At 47.4% G+C, this 22,251-nt stretch overlaps 1 protein-coding gene across 1 annotated transcript in view; it reads left to right on the plus strand.

Annotated features, from left to right (window-relative positions):
• The first annotated feature begins 2,567 nt into the window (after window positions 1-2,567).
• LOC137537148 (uncharacterized) overlaps window positions 2,568-22,251 on the plus strand; it is a 205,310-nt gene continuing 185,626 nt past the window's right edge. Inside the window, exons 1-7 of the mRNA XM_068259273.1 lie at window positions 2,568-2,635; window positions 6,236-6,351; window positions 6,474-6,605; window positions 6,691-6,802; window positions 6,911-7,008; window positions 7,112-7,553; window positions 13,527-14,863. Coding sequence (XP_068115374.1) covers window positions 6,256-6,351; window positions 6,474-6,605; window positions 6,691-6,802; window positions 6,911-7,008; window positions 7,112-7,553; window positions 13,527-14,863 — 2,217 coding nt within the window. The 5' untranslated portion in view covers window positions 2,568-2,635; window positions 6,236-6,255. The remainder of the gene's footprint in view (window positions 2,636-6,235; window positions 6,352-6,473; window positions 6,606-6,690; window positions 6,803-6,910; window positions 7,009-7,111; window positions 7,554-13,526; window positions 14,864-22,251) is intronic.

Here is a 22,251-nt window from a genome sequence, read left to right on the forward strand (position 1 = left end):
AGGACGGACCCTTGTGGTACTCCCACAGACAGTGGGCGTGGAGAGGAGTTGGTATTGGCATAGGAGACCATGAAAGAACGTCCAGACAGGTAAGAGTTGAGCCAGGAGTGTGCTAGGCCCTTGATTCCCAGTGTTGAGAGGGTCTGGAGAAGCAGGGTATCATCAACAGTGTCGAAGGCAGAGGACAGATCTAGGAGTATTAGTACCGAAAATCTGCCTTTGGCTTTAGCAACTAGGAGGTCATTGGCAACCTTAGTGAGAACGGTTTCCGTAGAGTGTTGAGGGCGGAAGCCAGACTGGAAGGGGTCCAACAGGGAATTAGCAGAGAGAAAGTTAGACAACTCTGAGTAAATGTGGCGTTCCAGCAGTTTGGAGGCAAAGGGAAGGAGAGAGACTGGGCGATAATTAGAAAGGGCAGTAGAGTCTAAAGAGGGTTTTTTGATTAGTGGTGTTATGATAGCTTGTTTAAATGAAGAAGGGAAAATGCCAGTTGAGATGGAAAGGTTAAACAGTGTTGTTAAAGCAGGAATGAGGGGGGAGGAGAGCTGGGGGATAAGATGAGAGGGAATAGGGTCTGAGGCGCATGTAGTAAGATGAGCTTTAGAGATTAGTGAAGAAAGACGCTGTTCAGTTAAGGCAGAGAAGATGGTTAGCAGGGAGGGGGTTTGAGTGGGTGAGTGGTTATGTGGAGAGGGATAGTTAATAGTAGGGGAGCTGCCAGGAGGAGAGGAAAAAGGAAGAGGTGATTGGACCGGTGAAGAGGGTTGCTTTTGAAAGCTGTTCTGTAGCGTTTCAATTTTGCTCACAAAATATGCTGCAAAGTCTTCTGCAGACAAGCTTGTGGTTGTAGGGGGAGGCGGGGGGTGGAGAAGAGAGTTAAAGGTGTTAAAAAGTTGTTTAGGGTTATGGGATTGTGAAGAAATAAGTGTAGAGAAGTATGACTGCTTTGCAAGTGAGAGAGCGTCCCTGAGCTGGAGCAGCGTGTTTTTAAAGTGGGCGAAGTCATCTGCATTGGAGCTTTTCCTCCACTGCCGTTCTGCTGCCCTGGACTGTCTTTTCAGTTGTTTGATGGGTTCAGTCAGCCAGGGCTGTCTGTTGATGCGGCGGGGGCTGAAGTTGGTGAGAGGGGCGGCTGTGTTCATGGCAGCAGAGACTGTGGTGGAGTAGTAGATGGATGCTGACTCGGGGTCAGTGTAGGATGACAGGGAGACCAGGGGTTTTAGAGAATCAGCTAGGAAGCAGAGGTCGAGGTTGCGATAATTCCTGCATAAGCGTGATGGCTGCACTACAGTAGCTGGAGGAGGCAGGGAGGGGCTGATTGTAAACGTTATGAGATTGTGATCTGAAAGGGGGAATAAAGAGTTATTAAATGTGGAAATGGGACAGAGCCGGGTAAAAACTAGGTCCAAAGTGTGGCCATCTTTGTGGGTGGAGGTTGAGGACCATTGGGAGAGGTCATAGGATGAGGTGAGTGAGAGGAATTTTGTGGTAGTGGAACAGTTAGTGTCTATGGGGATGTTAAAGTCCCCAATGATGATGGAAGGAATGTCAGTGGATAGAAAGTGGAGAAGCCATGTTGAAAAGTGGTCAATGAAGGTGGAGGCTGGTCCAGGAGGACGGTAGATGACAGCAACCTGGAAATGGTGAGGGGAGTAGATGCGGACAGCATGAGCCTCAAAGGAAGAGAAAGCATGAGAAGGTGCAGGTGCAAGCGGTGTAAAGGAGCAGTGTTCGGAAAGAAGAATTCCCACCCCACCCCCATGTTTGTCACCCGATCTAGGTGTGTGGCTAAACTTGAGGCCACCGTATGAAAGGGCAGCTGGAGACACAGTATCAGATGGGGTTAGCCATGTCTCAGTGAGCCCCAGGAAGGTGAAAGCATTAGTGATGAACAGATCATGGACGTGGGCTAGTTTGTTGACTACAGAGCGTGCATTCATGCTATCACATACCTATCACAAACATGCTATCACATACCTCCCAGCTTTTTGAGATGAGAAAGAGGGACACTTAAGCCACACCCCTGCCACACCCCTGATCACCCCCCCCCCCCCCCCCATCAATCAATCAAACACCTTTTTTAGTAGAACAATATATATATTTACATAGAAAGAGGAACAAAGTCCCGAAAGAAGGACAAATGAGGAGAAAAGAGGGACAGGGCTCCCAAAGAGGTACTGTTACTCCAAAAGAGGGTCATTTGGGAGCTATGCTATCAGTCTCTGGGATGTCAATGTATTGTGATCACTGGCCAGTCTGGTGCAAGAAACTTCCTGTAACTATGGAGCCACATCCATGTGCCAGCTTTACATCTCCAACAGCTGTCTGGGGACTAACAAGTATAATAATAATTATTCAATGTTATTTTTCTTGTTATTAAGATGATAATTCTTATTATATGTGATGTATTTATACATGGGGCTCTTTGCATCAACAGAAATAACAACAATATTAATTACAGTAATATTAAAAGGTTTAGTGCAGGAGATACCACAGAGGCTGCAGTTAGCCTATTCACCACAAGATGGCGATCACACAAACAGGAAATGATGTCGCCACAGACAGGAAATGATAAAACACAGCAGGAAGTGGACAGAAGACGTAATTTTGTGATTTTTGGAGCTTGTCGGAAAAGGTAATTTTGTGATTCTTGTTATATACTAGCAAGCGTATGCCTGTTGGGAATTGCAAAGGTTGTATGGTTAGCACAGACATGGATTTAAGCAAGCAGTGGGGGGATTAATACAGACATGGGTACGGGGGAACAGTGGGGGGTTTAGTACAGACATGGGTATGGGGGAGCAGTGAGGGATTAGTACAGACATGGGTATGGGGAGCAGTGGAGAGATTAGTACAGACATGGGTATGGGGAGCAGTGGGGAGATTAGTACAGACATGGGTATGGGGAGCAGTGGAGAGATTAGTACAGACATGGGTATGGGGGAGCAGTGGGGAGATTAGTACAGACATGGGTATGGTGGAGCAGTGGGGAGATTAGTACAGACATGGGTATGGGGGAGCAGTGAGGGATTAGTACAGACATGGGTATGGGGGAGCAGTGGGGGGATTAGTACAGACATAGGTATGGGGAGCAGTGGGGGGATTAGTACAGACATGGGTATGGGGGAGCAGTGGGGAGATTAGTACAGACATGGGTATGGGGGAGCAGTGGGGGATTAGTACAGACATGGGTATGGGGGAGCAGTGGGGGGATTAGTACAGACATAGGTATGGGGAGCAGTGGGGGGATTAGTACAGACATGGGTATGGGGGAGCAGTGGGGAGATTAGTACAGACATGGGTATGGGAGAGCAGTGAGGGGATTAGTACAGACATGGGTATGGGGGAGCAGTGGGGGGATTAGTACAGACATGGGTATGGGGGAGCAGTGGGGGATTAGTACAGACATGGGTATGGGGGAGCAGTGGGGAGATTAGTACAGACATGGGTATGGGAGAGCAGTGGGGAGATTAGCACAGACATGGGTATTGGGCAGCAGTGGGGAGAGTAGTACAGACATGGGAATGGGGGAGCAGTGGGGGGATTGGTACAGACATGGGTATGGCGGAGCAGTGGGGGGATTAGTACAAACATGGGTATGGGGGAGTAGTGGGGGATTAGTACAGACATGGGTATGGGGGAGCAGTGGGGGGATTAGTACAGACATGGGTATGGGGGAGCAGTGGGGGGTATTAGTACAGACATGGGTATGGGCGAGCAGTGCGGGGGATTAGTACAGACATGGGTATGGGTGAGCAGTGGGGGAGATTAGTACAGACATGGGTATGGGGGAGCAGTGGGGGGATTAGTACAGACATGGGTATGGAGGAGCAGTGGGGGGATTAGTACAGACATGGGTATGGGGGAGCAGTGGGGGGTATTAGTACAGACATGGGTATGGGCGAGCAGTGCGGGGGATTAGTACAGACATGGGTATGGGTGAGCAGTGGGGGAGATTAGTACAGACATGGGTATGGGGGAGCAGTGAGGGATTAGTACAGACATGGGTATGGGGGAGCAGTGGGGAGATTAGTACAGACATGGGTATGGGGGAGCAGTGGGGGGATTAGTACAGACATAGGTATGGGGAGCAGTGGGGGGATTAGTACAGACATGGGTATGGGGGAGCAGTGGGGAGATTAGTACAGACATGGGTATGGGAGAGCAGTGAGGGGATTAGTACAGACATGGGTATGAGGGAGCAGTGGGGGGATTAGTACAGACATGGGTATGGGGGAGCAGTGGGGGGATTAGTACAGACATGGGTATGGGGGAGCAGTGGAGAGATTAGTACAGACATGGGTATGGGGGAGCAGTGGAGGGATTAGTACAGACATGGGTATGGAGGAGCAGTGGGGGGATTAGTGCAGACATGGGTATGGGGGAGCAGTAGGAGGATTAGTACAGACATGGGTATGGGGGAGCAGTGGGGGGATTAGTACAGACATGGGTATGGGGGAGCAGTGGGGGGATTAGTACAGACATGGGTATGGGGGAGCAGTGGGGGGATTAGTACAGACATGGGTATGGGGGAGCAGTGGGGGGATTAGTACCAGGGCTGTGGAGTCGGTACAAAAATCTTCCGACTCCTCAGTTTATGGAACCACGACTATGACTCCAACTCCGGGTACCCAAAACGGCCCCGACTCCGACTCCTTAGTCTAATACTTAACAGGGCTGTGGATTTTTTACAAAAATCATCCGACTCTGACTCCTCACTTTATGAAATAAACGACTCCGACTCCGGGTGCCCAAAATTGCCCTGACTCCGACTCCTCGACTCCGACTCCACAGTCCTGATTAGTACAGACATGGGTATGGGGGAGCAGTGGGGGGATTAGTACAGACATGGGTATGGGGGAGCAGTGAGGGATTAGTACAGACATGGGTATGGGGAGCAGTGGGGGGATTAGTACAGACATGGGTATGGGAGAACAGTGGGGAGATTAGTACAGACATGGGTATGGGGGAGCAGTGGGGGGATTAGTACAGACATGGGTATGGGGGAGCAGTGGGGGAGATTAGAACAGACATGGGTATGGGGGAGCAGTGGGGGAGATTAGAACAGACATGGATATGGGGGAGCAGTGGGGGGATTAGTACAGACATGGGTATGGGGGAGCAGTGGGGAGATTAGAACAGACATGGATATGGGGGAGCAGTGGGGGGATTAGTACAGACATGGGTATAGGGGAGCAGTGGGGGGATTAGTACAGACGGGTGAGCAGTGGGGGATTAGTACAGACATGGGTATGGGGGAGCAGTGGGGAGATTAGAACAGACATGGATATGGGGGAGCAGTGGGGGGATTAGTACAGACATGGGTATGGGGGAGCAGTGGGGGCATTAGTACAGACATGGGTATGGGGGAGCAGTGGGGGAGATTAGAACAGACATGGATATGGATAAACACTAGTTATGTACTCTCTGTGCCCCCCAGCATCGCCATGATCCCCCAGTATGCAATGCCCCCCCCCCCCCCCCACCTCAGTAATGCCATTTCTTTCCCAGTATAGCCATGCCCCCCCCTTGTGTTCTACATCATTGCCAGTATCCTTCTAAATATAATGTCCCCAACCCCAGCAATGCCACTTCTTTTCCTGTATAGCCACGTCCTCCCTGTGTTCCCCAGCATTGCTATTATCCTCCAGTGTGTAATGTCCCCCCACCCCAGTAATGCCATTTATTTTCCAGTATAGCCAGCTACTCCCTGTGTCCCCCAGCATTGTCATTATCCTCCTGTATATAATGTCCCCCACCCCAGTAATACCATTTCTTTCCCAGTACAGCCATGTCCACACTACAGTATTGCTCCCTTCTCCCACCTCCAGGCAGAGTAGTAAAAGGAAGGTTTAACATTGGTTTATAGTTGGCTTTCACAGTGTGCTCCCGTCCTCTGCTCCCATTAGCCTCAGACTCTGCCTCTCCTCATATCCTCATCCATCTACCACTACCAGCACTGCTGTAACATCACAGGAATGGTAACAGTTGGAGGTGGATGTGAGGAGAGAAGACCAGTTGGAAAGGAGGCAGAGGGAGGAAAGGACTGCAGCACGAGTATAGTGCACAGGTAGCTATTAACCAACTTTTTATTATTTCCTGCAATACTCTGCATGGCCCCACCACCCACAATTTACAGCAATGGGGAGTGCTGGGGAAAGAAGGGATCCTGTATTGGTAGTTTCACCACTGACAACCGTACAACCTATATTATCATCCCCATATCAAAATTCAGCAGCATCCTGTACAGATCACATGACCACATCACTGAAGATGGATGAGGACCAGAACAACATGATTGAGAGGATAGTCAACCTCACCCTGGATATCATCTGTCTGCTGACTGGAGAGGTGAGGAGGATTCTTGAGGTCACATAACATCTCTATTTTCTCTCTTATAAAACACATCTTACTGGAGAGGTGAAGAGGATTCTGGAAGGTCAGGTGACTTTGTTGTTGGGTTTTTCATACAGAGTTACTCTCCAGTGAAGTTTGGTGATCATGTGACTATCACTGTGCCCCCACCTCACTCCCTGATATCTGAGAGACACAAAAAGAAGATTCTGGAGATCACCAGGAAGATGATGGAGCTGCTGACAGGAGAGGTGAGCAGTGCTGGGAATTATGGGATATTATCCAGTAACATCAAGGGGTGTGTCTGGGTGGTGACTGTATCATTGTGTGTATCAGGTTCCTATCAGGTGTCAGGATGTCACCATCTATTTCTCCACGGAGGAGTGGCAGCATATAGAAGAACACAAGAACATCATGATGGAGAACCAGCTGCACCTCACATCACCAGGTAAGAGACTTTCATTTCTTTTACAGGAGAGAGCAGTATGAAGGATCCACCTAGATCATCTGATCACATGGAGACAATGTATTCAGTCAGTGTGTGTGTTTCCTACAGATGTATCCAGTAACAGAAACCCACCAGAGAGATGTACAGGTTCTCTTTATTCCCGGGATTGTCCACAGGAACATGACACCATATTTCATCATTATCAGGTAGGTGGAGCTGAGAGACCCCTAACTGTGTGGTATTATTTCCTTCTGTGTATGCTGTTATCTGCATTGACATTATAAATTGCTTCTTATTTTGTGCATTTAGGGTGGAGAACTGATACATGGAAATACTGTGGTTAAAGAAGAAGAAGAAGAGATGTATGTGAGGAGTGATCAGCAGTCAATGAAGAAGGAGAACATGGCGAGAACAAATAAAGAGGAAGCAGAAGAGACGTATATGAGGAATGATCATCAATATGCAGAGGAGGGTGACATGATGAAGAAAAGTAAAGTGGAAGAGGAGGAAACGTATGTGAGGAGTGATCAGCAGTCTATGGAGGAGTGTAACATTATGAGGACAAATAAAGAAGAAGTAGAAACGTATGTGAGGAGTGACCAGCAGTCGTCTACAGAGGAGGGTGACATGTTGAGGACAAATAAAGAGGAAGAAGAGGAGACGTATGTGAGGAGTGATCAGCAGTCTGTGGAGGAGGGTGACATGATGAGAACATATAAGGAGGAAGACACTATTACAGGGATGAGCATTGGTGAGTGATAAACATTAGATATTCAAAATACTTTTTAAACTGACTAACAAATATGTCCCAGCTGGGCCCAGTATATGTAGATCACATGATGCCAATAATGGAGGAGGGGTTGTAAGAATGTCAGTTATGTTGGGGGGGGGGGGGGGGGACTGAAGTGGAAAGGTAACTAAACAGCCCTTACTGAACAACTATGCCAAGTGCAATTATGTTAAATAAGCATTCACAAGAGGAACAGCTACTCTAACCCCAGTTACCCAAAAATTACTCCACAGCCCTGGTAATATGCATAGCCCCGCCCTGCTCAGTGACAAACTCTCTGTTAGGCAGTAAGTAGGTCACTGGGATCCCTGTTGGTGCGCGCCGCACTTACACTTATTGCGTCACCCATAGACCAAGCACCGTGTGTTATGCGCGGTGCTTGTAATTAACGTGCTGCTGTCCTCACGTCAGCTTGGATACTTCCAGTGCACCGCAACGGACCGCAATGAGTGTGAAAGTCTCCATAGAATTTCATTGCTTTAGCGGCCTCTTGTGGTAAAATAGGGTAATGCACCACAGGTTTACCCTGCAGGTGTAAAAGGGGCCTAAAATTCGGAATGTGGTATTTTATTAACCTATTATTATTTTTTTACCAAAACTGGTCTCGGTGAATTTAACTTGGTGTGATCCAAAAATGGGTTGAATCTCCAGAGATTTATAGTTGAAAGACAATAGTATGGATTCACACTCCCAAATCATATGTGGTGTGCTAGCACCAGGGAGAATTTAGAATCATGTTTACACAAAGAGAGAGAAAGAACCCTGGTATAAGAGAGAGAAAGAACCCTGGTATAAAGTTGCTGCACCGCCATTGATAGTACAAAAAAGTTTATTGAATGCTTGACAAATCTAAAAACATTTAAAACCAAAAAGATCCACAATACAATCATGTGGTAAACCTACATGTACAAAATCTCAAGTGCCTCACCTCCAGAAATAAGATAGTAAACCCTAATAGCTGCTATACATGTCCATCTTGGTTCGTGTGAACCAAGAGTGGCTAGTGGGACCCGGGTCCTGGATAATCAAAGACTAGCTGCCAAGGAGTGAAGTGCATATTGCCTCTAATACTATACACTGAATCTGCATTTCTGCACTTGTTTGAACCTATAGCACTTCACTCCTTGGCAGCTACTCTTTGATTATCCGGGACCCGGGTCCCACTAACCCACTCTTGGTTCACACAAACCAAGATGGACATGTATAGCAGCTATTAGGGTTTACTATCTTATTTCTGGAGGTGAGGCACTTGAGATTTTGTACATGTATGATTACCACATGATTGATTGTATTGTGGATCTTTTTGGTTTTAAATGTTTTTAGATTTGTCAAGCATTCAATAAACTTTTTTGTACTATCAATGGTGGTGCAGCAACTTTATACCAGGGTTCTTTATCTCTCTTTGTGTAAACAGAGATTTATAATTCCTCCCACCACCCCATATAGAGGTTAGCGGGTGAGTACGAGAACTTCACCGCATGGAAGCTCCGCCTCTTTGTAGATAATACACACCTGCATAGCTCCTCCCACCACCCCATATAGAGGTTGGCGAGTGCGCACAAGACTTTAATCCCACAGAAGCTCCGCCTCTCTGCAGATAATGCACACCATCAAATAACAATTACCGCATATACTCGCATATAAGCCGACCCGCGTATAAGCTATGGTACCCACTTTTCTTTCAACAAGCAGGAAAAAGTGATTGACTCGCAGATAAGCCCCCTCTATGGTATAAATAGCAAGTTGTGCCCCCAGTATGAGGCCTCCCAATATCCAGTATAATTTGCCAGATGCACACAAACAGTACAGGCTTCCAAACATGGAGGTGAGAAGTGTCTGTACATCACTTGTTCTTAAACTGCTGCTCAAAACAATCATTAATGAGCATAACAAATAACAATTATTTAAAACATGTATGAGCCTTATGTCATGCAGCTGACCCTCAGCGTTAGGCAGCCCCCCTCCCCATAGCCAGGTGTCTGCTAATTGTCAGTGCCCCTCAGAACTTTGCTTTAGAAATGTTCAACAATGTAAATGGCTGTTCTGCAGACACCAGCAAGCTTAAAGGACATCCCCCTTTTTATCTCTTTCTTGCTCTCAGAAGCCATTTTCTGCTAGAAAAGTGTTTTATAGTTGGAATTTCTTATCAGGGTCACACTGTAGTCACTTCCTGTCTCACTGATAAGAAATTCCAAGTATAAAACACTTTCCTAGAAGAAAATGGCTTCTGAGAGCAAGAAAGAGATAAAAAGGGGAATTTCTTATCAGTGAGGGTCACACTGTAGTCACTTCCTGTCTGAGTCAGGACTGAGTCAGACACTTACATACCTGATATTTAACTCTGTCAGGCAGAGAAAGAAAAAAAAAAGGAACACAGCATAGTTATTAGTGTGCTAGGCACTGTACATACCCATGTCTATCTCATCATGTCACATGTCACTTTGGGTATCCGTTAAAAGTACATTTAGGCTCGGTTTACATTAAGCTGTTTTCAGCCTACGTTTCGCTCCGATGAGCGGAACGCAGCAGCTGCAGCAATGCTTTCCCTATGGGAAAGTTCACATTGCTACGTTCCGCTCAGTTCCGTTCCCTGCGTTCCGCTCATTGGAGCGGACGTTCCCAAGATGTTGGGACCTTGCGTTACTGGAGCGGAACGCAAGTGTAGGGGCGGATGTGTCCTAATGTGAACCCGACCTTACTTGTGAGTCTCCTGAATGACTGTAATTAGACAAGCAAAAAATACAAAGGATCATCTGTAATGTTATGCTGGACTCACCAGGGCACTAATTGCCTTCCCCAGGAACTTCAAAGAATGTTACTGCTCCCATAAATCACTTCCATGCTAGAGCCTTTATCTCTTGTGTACTTTACATCTCCATGTGCACTTCACATGATTCCTTCCTGAACTCTTGTGTCCTTCTGCACATGTGCAGAACGCAGCAAAGCATGCAGGAAGATATAGTCTAAAAGATCCTTCTGTTATGTGCTTGTAGCTTTCACTCTTTCTACTCCCCTCCCTCCCTCCCCCTGCAGCCGGGAAACTTTTACTTGTCTCTTTATTGCTACATTCCTCGCAGCCAGGCTGTGCTGTTATCTGCCTGGACCTGTGTTGTGTGACAGGCCGCTGAACACTGATTATACTCAGATCTGTATACAGCTGTGCTTGTAGCTCACTACGGGTACTTCTGACATGGTAGTGAGCTGCAAGCACAGCCATATACAGCTCTGAGTATAATAAGTGTTCAGCCGCCTGTCACACAACACAGGTTTAGACACATAACACACAGCCTGGCTGTAGGTATGCAGCAATTAAAGGACAACTAAAGAGAAAGGTATAGGGAGGCTGCCATGTTTATTTCCTTTTAAGCGATACCAGTTGCCTGGCAGCCCTGCTGACCCTCTGCCTCTAATATTTTCAGCCATAGACCCTGAACAAGCATGCAGCAAATCAGGTGTTTCTGACATCATTGTCAGATCTGACAGATTAGCTGCATGCTTGTTTCTGGGGTTATTTAGACACTTCTGCAGCCAAACAGACTAGCAGGGCTGCAGGGCAACTGGTATTGTTTAAAAGGAAATAAACATGGCAGCCTCCATAGTCTTCTCACTTCAGTTGCCCTTTAACCTCCCTGGCGATATGATTATTTCCAGATTTTAGGGTCTTTTCTGAACATTTCAGACCCTAAAATCAGGAAACAATCATGCTGCCAGGAAGCCAGCAGCAGCCCCTGCTCTCACTCACCTCCCTGGGCTCCAGTACTGTAAATTTACCTCCATCCACCGGGTGGCGCTGTAACACTTTGGTGAGATCAATGACGGTGATCTCACCAGTGTGACTCAGAGCCTCTGAGGACAGGAAATAGAAGGGCTACCGATGTCTGGATCGCCTGGGAGGTGAGTAAAAGGTCCCGGCTGCCTCCATTCGCTTCTATTGAGCCTCCGGCGGCTAGCCCGAGCTCAGCTCGGGATTACCGCCAGGTAGGTTAAGAAACAAGTGAAAATTTCGGGCTGCTGAGAGTGAAATCATCAAAACAATGCTGCAAAGCTCGGAGACAGCTAATCAGCACACTACCGCACTCAGGGGCATGGAGGCACAGACACAGTGGGAGGCCAGCTGCCTCGCATATAAGCTGAAAGGGGGGGGGGGGGGACTTTTCAGCACATTTTTGTGTGCAGAAAAATTTGGTTTATATGCGAGTATATACGGTATGTATGAACAGAGTTCCCCGCAGCTGCTCTGCAGACAGAGGGATATATGAGTATTACCTTCTATAGTTGTGATGTGTTACCTGTATGTAGGAAGTTCTCTGTTTAGGTTGGCACTGTTGGAATCCCCCAGAATGATGAGAAAAGAATCAGGGTGTCCCCTCTCCACCTCGGTGATCTGATCTGCGAGTTCCTGGAGCGCAGGCTGCATGCATTTCTGTGGAGGGATGTACACAGCAACCAGAATGAATGAAGAAAGCTCTCGGGGTGAATAGGAGGGTCTGCAGTTCATGTAGAATGTTTCTAGCCCAGCCGGCATGTCCTCCTAATAACCGTGACATCCTTACACCACTTATCACTGATATAGAGCCTTCCACCTGTGCTTTTGCCAGTGAGTCCCAGTCAGATCTATAGAGTGTAAATCCATTAATCTGCAGAGCATTGTCTGGAATCAGCTCAGACAGCCAGGTCTCTGTGAAGCAAAGAGCAGCAGAAAGGTAAAAGTCCTCCTTAGTCCTGATCAGTAGTTGAAGCTCATCTACTTTGTTGTATATCGAGCTGACATTAGAGAGTATGATTCCAGGTAGTGGAGAGCGCAATCCTCTGTTCCGAAACCACACCTAGATCCTAGAGCGCTTGCCTCTTCTTCTAAGCCTCTCTGCCTGATTCAGCACTGTAGCTCCACTGGTCAGAATCCCCAGAAGGCTAAGAGTAGGTGAAATATCCAGGGGTAGATCAGGTACAGCTAAGTCCTGAATGCTCAGGCTGGGGTCACACTTGTCTTTCAGTTTCTACACTTTTCAGAAAACTGAAAGACAAATGTGACCTCTACCTTACAACAGCTAATGTAATTTATAGAGAAAACTGACAAATTGCGCAAGATGTCAGTTTTTTTTCTGCGTGCGAAATCTACATTCAAGTGTGACCTAGCTCATTGATTAACATGAGTTCTCAGTTGAAACCAGTTTTTCTGTGCAGAAAACGCGCACGAAAGCTGACAAGTGTGACCCCTGCCTCAGTGTTTGTTCGCTGGTGAAGGCTATCTGGGTTGCATAAGGCAATATTGACAATGGCTTTGCCAGAGTATTACAGCTCTCTATTGGTGGAAATAGGGAGCAATCCTCCTAATAGAAGAAGCAGCACTGATTTTACATATAGATGCCATGTAGCCACCAGGCCTTTCTGACTACATGGATCTGTCTTCCTTTCTACACCCTTACCATAAAACACACTGCTGACTATTCCAGCCAGATCCTCTGCTCTGCATGGCCTGACCTATATTCATCATGGGATATTATGTTAGTGGCTTGTATAATTAGCTGCTGCAGCAGGACTTGTAATTCCAATTGGAATAGCGGCCGTGTTGTTTGGCCTCGCTCTCCCTGACCTCCCCACACTGTAATCTTGGATTGCAGGTTACATTTACAGTAAAGCACTTTCTCCAACTACAGCAGATATAGCCCCGCCCCCTTGTCATAGCCTCGGAAGTGCCATCAGACTCCCTGTAACCAGCACCCACCACTATCCACCCCCGCACCGGTACGTGTTTAGTCTCTTCTTATGGACTGTGAGGTGATGATGTAACACACAGCCTACTTGTCTGCACATTGCCATATAAAGGAAGTTGTACAGCAGTGCCGACCATCCTCTTTCCTTTCATCCCTAATGATAATTGTTCCTCCCCTCAGAATTCTATAACAGGAAGTGATGATGTTTCTCTATTTGCAGGGCGGAGTCCCGGCATCAGGAACCTCTCAGAGACTCGTCTCTCTGTATCCACAGACTGTACAGCGGATGATGATGTCACTGCACAAGAGTCTCTTGCAGAGATCCTGGTTACCCCAAATATTCCCCCAGACTCCCCTCACCTGTCTAACCCTGAGGGGCCTCCTACCCAGCACAGCACTCCCCCTGCTGGAGGATCTTATTGCTGTTCCACATGTGGGAAATGTTTTGGGCGGAAATCACATCTTGTCATACATGAGAGATCTCACACTGGAGAGAAGCCCTATTCATGTGCTGAGTGTGGGAAATGTTTTATACAGAAATCACAACTTGCCAGTCATGAGAGATCTCACACTGGTGAGAAGCCCTATTCATGTAGTGAGTGTGGGAAATGTTTTTCAAATAAATCACATCTTTCCCGTCATAGGAGATCTCACTCTGGTGAGAAGCCGTATTCATGTGATGAGTGTGGGAAATGTTTTGGGCGGAAATCACATCTTGTCATACATGAGAGATCTCACACTGGAGAGAAGCCCTATTCATGTGCGGAGTGTGGGAAATGTTTTATACAGAAATCACAACTTGCCAGTCATGAGAGATCTCACACTGGTGAGAAGCCCTATTCATGTAGTGAGTGTGGGAAATGTTTTTCAAATAAATCATATCTTTCCCGTCATAGGAGATCTCACTCTGGTGAGAAGCCGTATTCATGTGATGAGTGTGGGAAATGTTTTGTACAGAAATCAGATCTTGTCATACATGAGAGATCTCACACTGGAGAGAAGCCATATTCATGCGCTGAGTGCGGGAAAGGTTTTGGACAGAAATCCCATCTTATCATACATGAGAGATCTCACACTGGCGAGAAGCCCTATTCATGTGCTGAGTGTGGGAAGTGTTTTGTACAGAAATCAGATCTTGTCATACATGAGAGATCTCACACTGGTGAGAAGCCGTATTCATGTACTGAGTGTGGGAAGTGTTTTGTACACAAATCAGATCTTGTCATACATGAGAGATCTCACACTGGTGAGAAGCCGTATTCATGTGCGGAGTGTGGGAAATGTTTTGTACAGAAATCATATCTTGTCATACATGAGAGATCTCACACTGGAGAGAAGCCATATTCATGCGCTGAGTGCGGGAAATGTTTTGGACAGAAATCACATCTTGTCGGTCATGAGAGATCTCACACTGGTGAGAAGCCCTATTCATGTGCTGAGTGTGGGAAATGTTTTGTACAGAAATCAGATCTTGTCATACATGAGAGATCTCACACTGGTGAGAAGCCCTATTCATGTGCTGAGTGTGGGAAATGTTTTGTACGGAAATCAGATCTTGCCAGACATAAGAAAACTCACACTGACTCCCATGGGCACGGGATAGGGAACAGTAATCACCGGTCCCCACTACCAACCCATAATTTTAGCTAAAGATGTAAGGCATTTCTTGATTGATACAATTGTGGATGGTTATTGGTTCTGTTCTAGATTGTTAAAAAAAAATTATGCAACAATCTTGCGCTGCCTTACAGTCCATTTGACCAAACTGTTATTAGTCTTCCATATGGGTCTTCATATTCATACACCTCAGAAAAAAATAGAGGCATGAACAATCATTGCATAGACAGTATTTGAACATTCCAGGAAGCACCACATGATAAGATAAAAGGTCCCCATTTGGTCTCTACAAGGTCACCACAGCAGAGGACAGAGGCGCTAAGCGTTATCTAGAGACTGCACTGTTCTATACTCCTACCTGGTATTGCCTGAGGAAGCAGATATATACCTGCGAAACGCGTTGCTTTGTATTGTTGGAGTATTAAAATAAATGTATTTGTTTGAAAATCAACAGTTTCATGTCTACTTCGGGGAGGTAAGTCCACCACTTCCTCCTTTGAGAATTTTAAAGTTTTTAGCTTATTTTATCCTGTTGGCTCCTCTGTTCTCCTTCTACAATCATAAGATAAAAGGTCCCCATGTGGTCTCTACAAGGTCACCACAGCAAACGTGTTCCACCACCACTAGGAACCACTTTCACCTTCTGTGGTAGTTGCCCTGACCCACAGACAGCACCACTAGTGTGGTAGCTGCCCTGACCCACAGACGGCACCACTAGTGTGGTAGCTGCCCTGACCCACAGACGGCACCACTAGTGTGGTAGCTGCCCTGACCCACAGACAGCACCACTAGTGTGGTAGCTGCCCTGACCCACAGACAGCACTACTAGTGTGGTAACTGCCCTGACCCACAGACAGCACCACTAGTGTGATAGCTGCCCTGACCCACAGACAGCACCACTAGTGTGGTAGCTGCCCTGACCCACAGACAGCACCACTAGTGTGGTAGCTGCCCTGACGCACAGACAGCACCACTAGTGTGGTAGCTGCCCTGACCCACAGACAGCACCACTAGTGTGGCAGCTGCCCTGACCCACAGACAGCACCACTAGTGTGGCAGCTGCCCTGACCCACAGACAGCACCACTAGTGTGGTAGCTGCCCTGACCCACAGACAGCACCACTAGTGTGGTAGCTGCCCTGACCCACAGACAGCACCACTAGTGTGGTAACTGCCCTGACCCACAGACAGCACCACTAGTGTAATAGCTGCCGTGACCCACAGACAGCACCACTAGTGTGGTAGCTGCCCTGACCCACAGACCGCACCACTAGTGTGGTAGCTGCCCTGACGCACAGACAGCACCACTAGTGTGGTAGCTGCCCTGACGCACACACAGCACCACTAGTGTGGTAGCTGCCCCGACCCACAGACAGCACCACTAGTGTGGTAACTGCCCCGACCCACAGACAGCACCACTAGTGTGGTAACTGCCCTGACGCACAGACAGCACCACTAGTGTGGTAGCTGCCCTGACGCACACACAGCACCACTAGTGTGGTAGCTGCCCCGACCCACAGACAGCACCACTAGTGTGGTAGCTGCCCTGACCCACAGACAGCACCACTAGTGTGGTAGCTGCCCTGACCCACAGACAGCACCACTAGTGTGGTAGCTGCCCTGACCCACAGACAGCACGACTAGTGTGGTAACTGCCCTGACGCACAGACAGCACCACTAGTGTGGTAGCTGCCCTGACCCACAGACAGCACCACTAGTGTGGTAACTGCCCTGACCCACAGACAGCACCACTAGTGTGGTAGCTGCCCTGACGCACAGACGACACCACTAGTGTGGTAACTGCCCTGACGCACAGACGGCACCACTAGTGTGGTAACTGCCCTGACGCACAGACGGCACCACTAGTGTGGTAGCTGCCCTGACCCACAGACCGCACCACTAGTGTGGTAGCTGCCCTGACGCACAGACAGCACCACTAGTGTGGTAGCTGCCCTGACGCACACACAGCACCACTAGTGTGGTAGCTGCCCCGACCCACAGACAGCACCACTAGTGTGGTAACTGCCCCGACCCACAGACAGCACCACTAGTGTGGTAACTGCCCTGACGCACAGACAGCACCACTAGTGTGGTAGCTGCCCTGACGCACACACAGCACCACTAGTGTGGTAGCTGCCCCGACCCACAGACAGCACCACTAGTGTGGTAGCTGCCCTGACCCACAGACAGCACCACTAGTGTGGTAGCTGCCCTGACCCACAGACAGCACCACTAGTGTGGTAGCTGCCCTGACCCACAGACAGCACGACTAGTGTGGTAACTGCCCTGACGCACAGACAGCACCACTAGTGTGGTAGCTGCCCTGACCCACAGACAGCACCACTAGTGTGGTAACTGCCCTGACCCACAGACAGCACCACTAGTGTGGTAGCTGCCCTGACGCACAGACGACACCACTAGTGTGGTAACTGCCCTGACGCACAGACGGCACCACTAGTGTGGTAACTGCCCTGACGCACAGACGGCACCACTAGTGTGGTAGCTGCCCTGACCCACAGACGGCACCACTGGTGTGGTAGCTGCCCTGACCCACAGACGGCACCACTAGTGTGGTAGCTGCCCTGACCCACAGATGGCACCACTAGTGTGGTAGCTGCCCTGACCCACAGACAGCACTACTAGTGTGGTAACTGCCCTGACCCACAGACAGCACCACTAGTGTGATAGCTGCCCTGACCCACAGACAGCACCACTAGTGTGGTAACTGCCCTGACCCACAGACAGCACCACTAGTGTGATAGCTGCCCTGACGCACAGACAGCACCACTAGTGTGGTAGCTGCCCTGACCCACAGACAGCACCACTAGTGTGGTAGCTGCCCTGACCCACAGACAGCACCACTAGTGTGATAGCTGCCCTGACGCACAGACAGCACCACTAGTGTGGTAGCTGCCCTGACCCACAGACGGCACCACTAGTGTGGTAGCTGCCCTGACCCACAGACGGCACCACTAGTGTGGTAGCTGCCCTGAACCACAGACGGCACCACTAGTGTGGTAGCTGCCCTGACCCACAGACGGCACCACTAGTGTGGTAGCTGCCCTGACCCACAGACAGCACCACTAGTGTGGTAACTGCCCTGACCCACAGACAGCACCACTAGTGTGGTAGCTGCCCTGACCCACAGACAGCACCACTAGTGTGGTAACTGCCCTGACCCACAGACAGCACCCCTAGTATCACAACTCCCACTGGCAATCAGTTTCCCTGGATAGCCTTGCTGGTTGCTTTCCTCAAAGGCATGCAACAAATAACGACACATTCATTGCGCAGGCTGCTGATAACTTCGAAATAACCACCAACTACGGGTTTCACTCTCTAAACACCTGGGCGTTATAAGTGTTGGCACAGAAGCGAGAGCTTAGTGCCCGGCACCACCAGGGACTGTGCTCACCTTATTCTGCCTAAACCAACAGACAGCAATCACAGCGTATCAGCACAGTCCTGGCCGGTGTGACTTTCCTTTTCTGCGCTTTCCTGTTTCATCTTTACTTGCTCCTCTCCACGTAATGCATGTAAAATCTGTTAGCTAAAGACGGCCACCATAAGTTAAAACCATTCACTTTATTAGTGTAAAAATCGTAGAACTCATAAGCCTGCATAAAAAAGAGCGTATAAAATCTGAGGATGTCTCCTCCAAAGTGTCGCACTGAAACCACCTCCTGCCCATTTAGCCACACCTCCACAGTGTCGCACTGAACCACCACCTGCCTGTTTAGCCACACCGCCACAGTGTCGCACTGAACCACCTCCTGCCCGTTTAGCCAGACCTCCACAGTGTCGCACTGAACCACCTCCTGCTCGTTTAGCCACACCTCCACAAGTTCGCACTGAACCACCTCCAGCCCGTTTAGCCACACCTCCACAGTGTCACACTGAACCACCTCCTGCCCGTTTAGCCACACCTCCACAGTGTCACACTGAACCACCTCCTGCCCGTTTAGCCACACCTCCACAGCATCGAACTGAACCACCTCCTGCCCATTTAGCCACACCGCCACAGTTTCACACTGAACCACCTCCTGCCCGTTTAGCCACACTACCACAGTGTCGCACTGAACCACCTCCTGCCCGTTTAGCCACACTTCCACAGTGTCGCACTGAACCACCTCCTGCCCGTTTAGCCACACCTCCACAGTGTCGCACTGAACCACCTCCAGCCCGTTTAGCCACACCTCCACAGTGTCACACTGAACCACCTCCTGCCCATTTAGCCACACCTCCACAGTTTCACACTGAACCACCTCCAGCCCGTTTAGCCACACCTCCACAGTGTCACACTGAACCACCTCCTGCCTGTTTAGCCACACCTCCACAGTTTCACACTGAACCACCTCCAGCCCGTTTAGCCACACCTCCACAGTGTCGCACTGAACCACCTCCTGCCCGTTTAGCCACAACCTACGCGTTTCGTCATTCGACTCATCATGAGCCCCTGATGCAGATTTGCCACGTGATGTGATTTTTAAAATGACAAATTGAAGATGTAAAAGATCAATTATTGTCGGCTGCCAGACCCTTGGACCTCGCGCTTCCTAGAGTCGCAGCCTCTGTTGAGCTATTCGCAGATTTGTCACCCCTGACCATACAGCCTTTCGCCCTGTTACTCTAGCATTTTCCAGGGCTGCTATTAGACACAGGTGGGAGTTTCCCTTCTCACTAATTTTTCAGCACAACAATCATGTCCACGTATGCAAAATGCTCGATGAAGCTAAATAACCGCTTGAAAGCTCAGGTATTGCAGCGGATATCACCACTCTAGACCCCTAGCTTTCCCCTTACCACAGAGGCCACAATGTCCGACTAGATCTTGGTCAACAGTTCCCTCCAGCAGGTGAAACCATTCTTGCTCTCAAAACACTTGTTATTTCCGCCTGTGTGCTCACCTGAGAGCTTTTGTTTGGCATCCTGAAAACACCCTATCCCTTGTCTTTGTGGACAACATACCTGCTGACTTTCTTTACCTACATACAGGCTTGTAGAACTATGGCTATGACTTATGGATCACCCTTGGGTTCCCTTCCTTGATTTTCTGAGAACCTAATATGTACGCCTTTACCGTTGTCTTGTTCATGCATATATCATGCAGGATATGAGGTTGGAAGTTATCCCAGTCGGGAGTTCTGAGGCTGCATCTTTGGGCCCCCATAACTATTTCATATGACGCTATTGCAGGTTTTATAGTGGGCCTTGTTATGTACTGTGGATGGCCTACACAGATGAGGCAGATGGAAGACTGTTGCAATACACTAGCACTCAAGGGTATCTTGTGTGCATACCTCTTGCACATCTGCACGGTTGACTTATGATTACGTACAGTTTATTGTTCTGCTTGCCAGTTTACAACCTTGCTGCCCCCTATTTCACTTGGAGTGAGATGTGTGTAATGGCACCTCACTTCAGAAGATTAAAGTGGACCCAAATACAAAAATACAAGATTTCAGAGATAAAATCTATTTTCTAAATTATAATAATAATAAATAGCAGCCTTTTTCATCTGCATGATGACAAATATAAAATATTTTACATTTATTGGAGGAACCCCTCCCTTCCTTTCATATTGCCGGGACAGAATCCGGCAAACTGGTGGAGTGGGTGGTGTCCAGCAAAGGGGGAATTGCTAATGGCTGCCACCTGTATAACCTTAGTTATGAAAAGAGAAGGGTGAAAATCATGCACTGAAATGCTCATAGGCTTGAAGGAGTGTTTATTTATCTTTGTATGTGTCAGAGTGATGCAACTAAATATTTTGAATTAAAAAAATGTTTGGTTTGGGTCTGCTTTAAAGTTAGGTACTTTTTTGCCTTTTCTTAAAGAACTTGAAATAATTTTGTCTACGCACTTCCTCTTTAAGCGAGCCAGAAGATAGTAACACTTTATTCCACATATAATCTCCGTAATAATTCTGTATTAAAGAGCCAACACAGTACAAAACATCTAAAAACTATTTTTCTGCACAGAAAGATACAAATTTAAAATCACAGGGGCCATCAATTCACTGCATATAGGGGCACCTAGATGGAGTGACTCTGAAATGAATCTGACATCCGCAAGTATACAGCAATATTTATCTAATGCTATTAACCACTTTGCATCCAGACCTTGTTTCCCACTTATGGACTAGAGCAGTTTTGACAGTTTAGCTATGTCCTTATTTAATCAGAAATAACTTTATCCCTACTCAGGACAGAAATGTAAATATATGTATATTGTTTTTTTCAAGACAAACTAGGCTTTCATTATATGCCATTTTTTCCCCTCAAACAATTTTGTTTTTTATGATTTTTTTTTTGGTAAAACAAGGAAAAAAATAGAAAAAAAAACATTATTTCTCAGTTTTAACAATTCCAGTTTAAAAATAAAAAGTGCTACTGTAGATAAAAAAAACACACATTTTGTTTGGCTATTCTTACCGCTTCTCACAAAACTTAGATTGTGTTCCAGTCAGAATTTATGGTGAAGATATTTGATTCTGAAATAATGCTACAGTGTGTATTTTTCACTATGAACTGAGAAAATAAATTTATTTTTAATGGTAAAAATCAATCTCATTAGTTCAGGAAACATATATTCCCATTCACCAATTAGTGCTGCATCAAATAGTGCCAGAAATGTGCACAGGAGCAATTCCCAATCCTGCACAGCACTGCTTCTGCTACAAGACTGATATCTACTGACTCGTGGCTTAGATGAAGTCACAGAGGAAGTAGATATACTGCAGTGGTGGATAAAGTGGTTAATCAGCTTGCTGTGCTTCACAAACGCCTATTGCATCTGCCTAATAGGTATGCTTATATACTGTAAATGGCATTATGGAAGAACCTGGTGATGGAGTGACTTTGAAACGATTTTGACACCTGCAAATATACATCTGTATATCTATTGTGTGCTGCTATTTGGCTTGCTGTGCCTCACAAATGCTTATCGCTTCTGCTTAACAACACTGTAAATGGTATCTTGGAGGAATTGGTGCTCATTCAGCCGGCCATCGGTGCATGTAAATCTATACCATTGAATACAGACTATATCCCTGTTAGAGGGAGGCAGCTGCTGGTTGATTGTGTTTGCATGAGAATTCAGTAGATGGATGCTTGACTGCAGTGACGAATTAAGTCTGTATGACCACTGTCCCTGCAAGCAAGTAAAGCCATAATAGTGGTGAATTGATGACCCCTTTGATTTTAAATATGTATCTTTCTGTGCAGAAAAAAAGGTTTTAGATGTTTTGTACTGTGTTGGCTCTTTGATACAGAATTATTATGGAGATTATATGTGGAATAAAGTGTTACTATCTTCTGGCTCACTTAA

Source organism: Hyperolius riggenbachi, chromosome 10 (genome assembly GCF_040937935.1).
Source record: "Hyperolius riggenbachi isolate aHypRig1 chromosome 10, aHypRig1.pri, whole genome shotgun sequence".
NCBI classification, from domain to species: Eukaryota; Metazoa; Chordata; class Amphibia; order Anura; family Hyperoliidae; genus Hyperolius; species Hyperolius riggenbachi.